This window comes from Triticum urartu, chromosome 6 (genome assembly GCF_003073215.2).
Source record: "Triticum urartu cultivar G1812 chromosome 6, Tu2.1, whole genome shotgun sequence".
In the NCBI taxonomy this organism is placed as follows: Eukaryota; Viridiplantae; Streptophyta; class Magnoliopsida; order Poales; family Poaceae; genus Triticum; species Triticum urartu.
The window spans coordinates 423,654,987-423,659,621 of NC_053027.1; the positions used below are offsets into that span (position 1 = coordinate 423,654,987).

The following is a 4,635-nucleotide window of genomic DNA, read 5'->3' on the forward strand; positions in this document are numbered from 1 at the left end:
CAAGCTAGTCAAGTAGAGGCATACTAGTGACACTCTGTTTGTCTACGTATTCACACATGTATTATGTTTCCGGTTAATACAATTCTAGCATGAATAATAAACATTTATCATGATATAAGGAAATAAATAATAACTTTATTATTGCCTCTAGGGCATATTTTCTTCAGATAATGCACCAGAGGCGAAGTTGCTTGGATGCATGAAGAGCATTGCCCTTGCCTTAAAAGGAGTACAACACCCTTTATCGTGATGACGACTGTCAAGGATGAGGCCAATATGATCATCCACGAATAGAGATCGACTAATCCAGCCAACACAGGCAATATAAAACGACTACTTCAACAGGGCCGTTGGTACTCTGTTTCTCTGATATATTGCGCCCATAATAGCACGCCTCATTGGCTCGCCCAGTTCAGACACCAAATCATGCACACTGATATATGGTGTATGTTGTATCCGAATGATTGTATCCACCATCATTAAACAATGAAATCTCTACTTTCTCACAAAAGAAAAGAAATAAATTTTTTCTGGGAAAATGCTATTGTTCAGCCGGCGGATAACACACACTGCGTCAAGCACCTCATATGTCCATCACGTGTCCTTATCCTCTTATCCTTTCCTTATGTATTTTTCGTCTCCTTACGCCCGCTCGCAGCCATGGCTGCTGCTCAAGCGCGCACGCCCGAGCTCTGCTCCGGTCACCATTAGCATAGTTGCGCCGCTCCAGACTCCCCTCTCGCTGTCCGTCGTTGCTCCGGTCGGGATGCTTTTTTTTTATACTTTTCGCAACAACGGGTTTGTTGCAAAAGCCCTCCCGCAACATCTATGTTGCAAAAATTTCTTGATTCACACCGCAAACGTCGTCATCTTTTTAGTGAAAAAATTTCTGCAACATTATCCATGTTGCAAAAGTCCTCCGGCAACAACATCTATGTTGCAAAAAAGGTGAAGAAGAAAAAAAAATTAATTCTGCAACACCACTATTATTGCAAAAGTCCTCCTACAACATCTATGTTGCAAAAAATCCTGAAGACAAAATAAAAATATTCTGACAAAAATAACGCTTCGGTTGTTTTGCAACAAAGTAATTGTTGCAATGCGAGTTAGGCAACATCTACCTTATTGCAATTTCAGAGGCACCTCATTTGAGAGATCTTGCGTCCATTCATAGCTCATCCAATGACGCAGGGAGCGGCGGCGCCCGACACGTAGCGTGACCCTATTTTTTTATAGAAAAAAAGAGAAGATTGATATAGCGATTACCCGGAGCAAAGAGAACCTGGAGAAAGACCGTGTATAAAGAAACGAAAACAAAAGGGCAACACAATTCAAAGTCTGGCCCATAACCGTCTCGGCCGCGTGTCGTGCACGGGCCCGGTTACCCCGCCACGTCCTCACCGCCGGCCCCCACTCCATTTCCCCTCCCCTCCCCTCTCACGGACATGGCGGAGCCACCGCCACCTCCACCCTCAACGCCCATGCCGAAGTCATCGCCGCGGGCGCGGCCGCGGCACCACCACGCGCCGCCGGGCCTCTGCGCCCTGCCCGCCTTCTCCTACAACGCCCACCGCGGCCTCGTCCTCGGGCTCACCTTCCTCGCCTACGCCCTCTACCACGCCTCCCGCAAGCCACCCAGCATCGTGAAGCGCGCGCTCTCCAAGTCGTGGCCGCCCTTCCACGACCCCGCCCTCCTCGGCGAGACCGACGTCGCGTTCCTCGCCTTCTACTCCCTCGGCATGTTCGGCGCCGGCCACCTCGGCGATCGCCTCGATCTCCGCCTCTTCCTCGCCGCCGGAATGGTCGGGAGCGGCGCCGCCGTCGCCTTCTTCGGCGCCGGGTACTTCCTCTCCCTGCACTCCCTCGCGTTCTACGTCTTCGCCCAGGCAATCGCGGGCCTGCTGCAGTCCACCGGCTGGCCCTCGGTCGTCGCCGTCGTCGGCAATTGGTTCGCCGGCCGGAGGCGCGGCCTCATAATGGGCATATGGAACGCGCACACCTCCGTCGGGAACATCAGCGGCTCGATCATCGCCGCCGCCGTGCTGCGATACGGGTGGGGCTGGTCGTTTGTGGTCCCCGGCGGGCTCATGGCGCTCGGTGGCGTTCTCGTGTTTTTCTTCCTAGCGCCTTACCCGGAGGACGTTGGCTTCGCTTCGTGGCCCCCCAAGCAGGCCAGTGGAGCGAGCACCGACGAGGAGGACAGCAGCACCAGCACGGCCGGGGAAGAGGACAGGAGGGATGCCGTAGGGATTTTGAAGGCATTTTCTATCCCGGGGGTGCTCACCTTCGCGACCTGCCTCTTCTTTGCGAAGCTGGTCGCCTACACCTTCTTGTACTGGCTCCCCTTCTACTTGACCCAAACTGGTACGCCCACCTGTTGCGACTTCACCAGGCGCAGCGATGCACGTTATGACATTAGATTTATCTGAATTGCCATCTTCCAGCTGCGCAGGAGATTTATTGGTATGATTAACAGTGCATCTATATCCTGTTACTGAATTCTGGTTTCAGAATTGACTTTGATGTAGTTGACTATGAGGTTTCAGAATTAACAGTGCATTGTTATTGAACTCTGGTTTCAGAATTCCAGATGTTGATGTAGGTTGTTGTAGTAATTGCCACCATTGTCTTGAAGGTGCTGCAGTAATTGCCTTTGATATGCTGTAATAATGTGCATTATGGTATATCCTGTGCACAATAGACACCAAGCAAATTGTAACAGGAACTAATGTCATGCCAGATTATTCATGCCGTATCTTAACTCTGGCTTTGAACAGAATAATGCTAACATGAATCACATGTTCACATTGTTGGCCTGTTTATCTGATCCAACTGTAGTATTTTGCTTTTTCAGACCAGATACAATTTACTCAAGGGTACAGTAGCTTTGGTTATGTGCACTATTTGGTAGAGGCCTGGGTTGTTCTCTTCCATCCATTACTAAAAGTACTGCATAGTAATTTGTTTGACCTGTTTCTTCTAACTGCCTTCTTATATTGCTGGTACCATAAAAGGCTGCAACTTTAGTAGATCTGTCCTATATTCATCCACTCTTACGTGCCTTTGAGGATACTGAATTTTAAATCCTTTTACGGTTCTACTTACGCCCTTTTATATTTCTAGCTATTGGAGGCGAGTACATGTCGGTCACGGATGCTGGTTATCTATCAGTTCTGTTCGATGTAGGAGGAATCGTTGGTGGAATTCTTGCTGGGTTCATGTCTGATCAGCTCGATGCTAGGGCCACTACTGCAGCAATGTTTATGTATCTGGCGATTCCATCTCTTTACGCCTTTCATGCATATGGCAGTACTTCAAAAGTGACAAACATTGCCCTGATGATGATCAGTGGCTTGTTTGTCAATGGACCTTATGCTCTGATAACAACTGCAGTGTCTGCTGATCTGGGGACTCACAAATCTCTCAAAGGAGATTCCCGTGCGTTGGCCACTGTCACAGCAATCATAGACGGGACAGGATCGCTTGGTGCTGCCTTGGGGCCATTTTTGACGGGCTTCATCTCAAAAACTGGATGGGATTCAGTGTTCACGATGCTTATACTTTGTGCATTGATTGCCGGTGCGTGTTTATCAGGTCTTGTGAAATCAGAGATTCAGGAGATTATTCAAAACTGGAGGAATCGCTCAGGTAACACGCCGAATGGAACTGCGGGTAATGATAAAGATGCTCAGCTTGCATTTATCTTCATTATAGAGATGGCAAAATGTAGTGTCTTATCTGTTACGCTGATGTTGCCTTCCTCTTTATCTCATAGATCCTGGTGCTCAACCGCTTTTAGAGGGGAGTAGTTGAGGGCGAGGCAGTTTTGGCGCAGGTGTGGTGGGAATGTGGTATACATTTTTGTAATGTTGTCATAGTTGACGAAGGCATTCAATATGTTGGTGCTGAAGATGATACCACGCAAATATGGTTGAGATAGCATCTGTTGTCTTCTCTGTGTCACAGGATAGTATAGTATATACACCTCCTGTAACATCTTGTAATGTATGAATCTACTGTAGGACCCCTGTCCTTTCTCATAGATGAACATGAAAGAGTCAAGTGACTTCCAAGTCTGAAGTAAGTCTGAACTCTGGCCATTTTTATGCATAGTGTTTGCACTGTATATATTTTTACTGTCAATGTTGGCTGAATAGTATCTCTGGCGAACACTTTGAATCAGCATCAGTATCTCTCTTTTCGTGTGAAGTATTTATTTCTTCTGGTTTTCTTTTTCTCTTTTCTATTTATATATTTTGCGCTCTTATTTCTGTGGTAAATACATACATTTTGTTATGAGATACAACAAACAGCTGTTCTGAAAAAACATAAAACATTTTCTTTTCAAAACATGAACATATCTTTATTAACATATATGAGCTTTCCTTTTTCAAATACTCCCTCCGTTCCTAAATATTTGTCTTCCTAGAGATGTCAACAAGTGACTACATACGAAGCAAAATGAGTGAATCTATACTTTAAAATATGTCTATATACATCCGTATGTGGTAGTCTATTTGAAATCTCTAAAAAGACAAATATTTAGAAACGGAGGGAGTATGTTTGAAGAACGCATGAATTTTTTTATGCTTGCAAACTTTTTTGGGGTATATATGAATACTTCTTGATGCAACA

The 4,635-nt window shown here is 46.3% G+C and overlaps 1 protein-coding gene across 2 annotated transcripts; it reads left to right on the top strand.

The window, feature by feature from the left end:
- The first annotated feature begins 1,348 nt into the window (after window positions 1-1,348).
- Window positions 1,349-4,190, top strand: LOC125512223 (putative glycerol-3-phosphate transporter 4). 2 transcript variants are annotated; one of them, XM_048677314.1, is made up of 3 exons: window positions 1,349-2,364; window positions 3,124-3,672; window positions 3,776-4,190. In XM_048677314.1, the coding sequence occupies exons 1-3, from the start codon at window positions 1,446-1,448 to the stop codon at window positions 3,811-3,813; spliced, it is 1,506 nt and encodes a 501-aa protein (XP_048533271.1). In that variant the 5' UTR covers window positions 1,349-1,445; the 3' UTR covers window positions 3,814-4,190. The 2 variants fall into 2 exon arrangements, with proteins under 2 accessions (XP_048533271.1, XP_048533272.1); XM_048677315.1 differs by having other exon boundaries at window positions 3,124-3,648.
- Window positions 4,191-4,635: the final 445 nt, after the last annotated feature.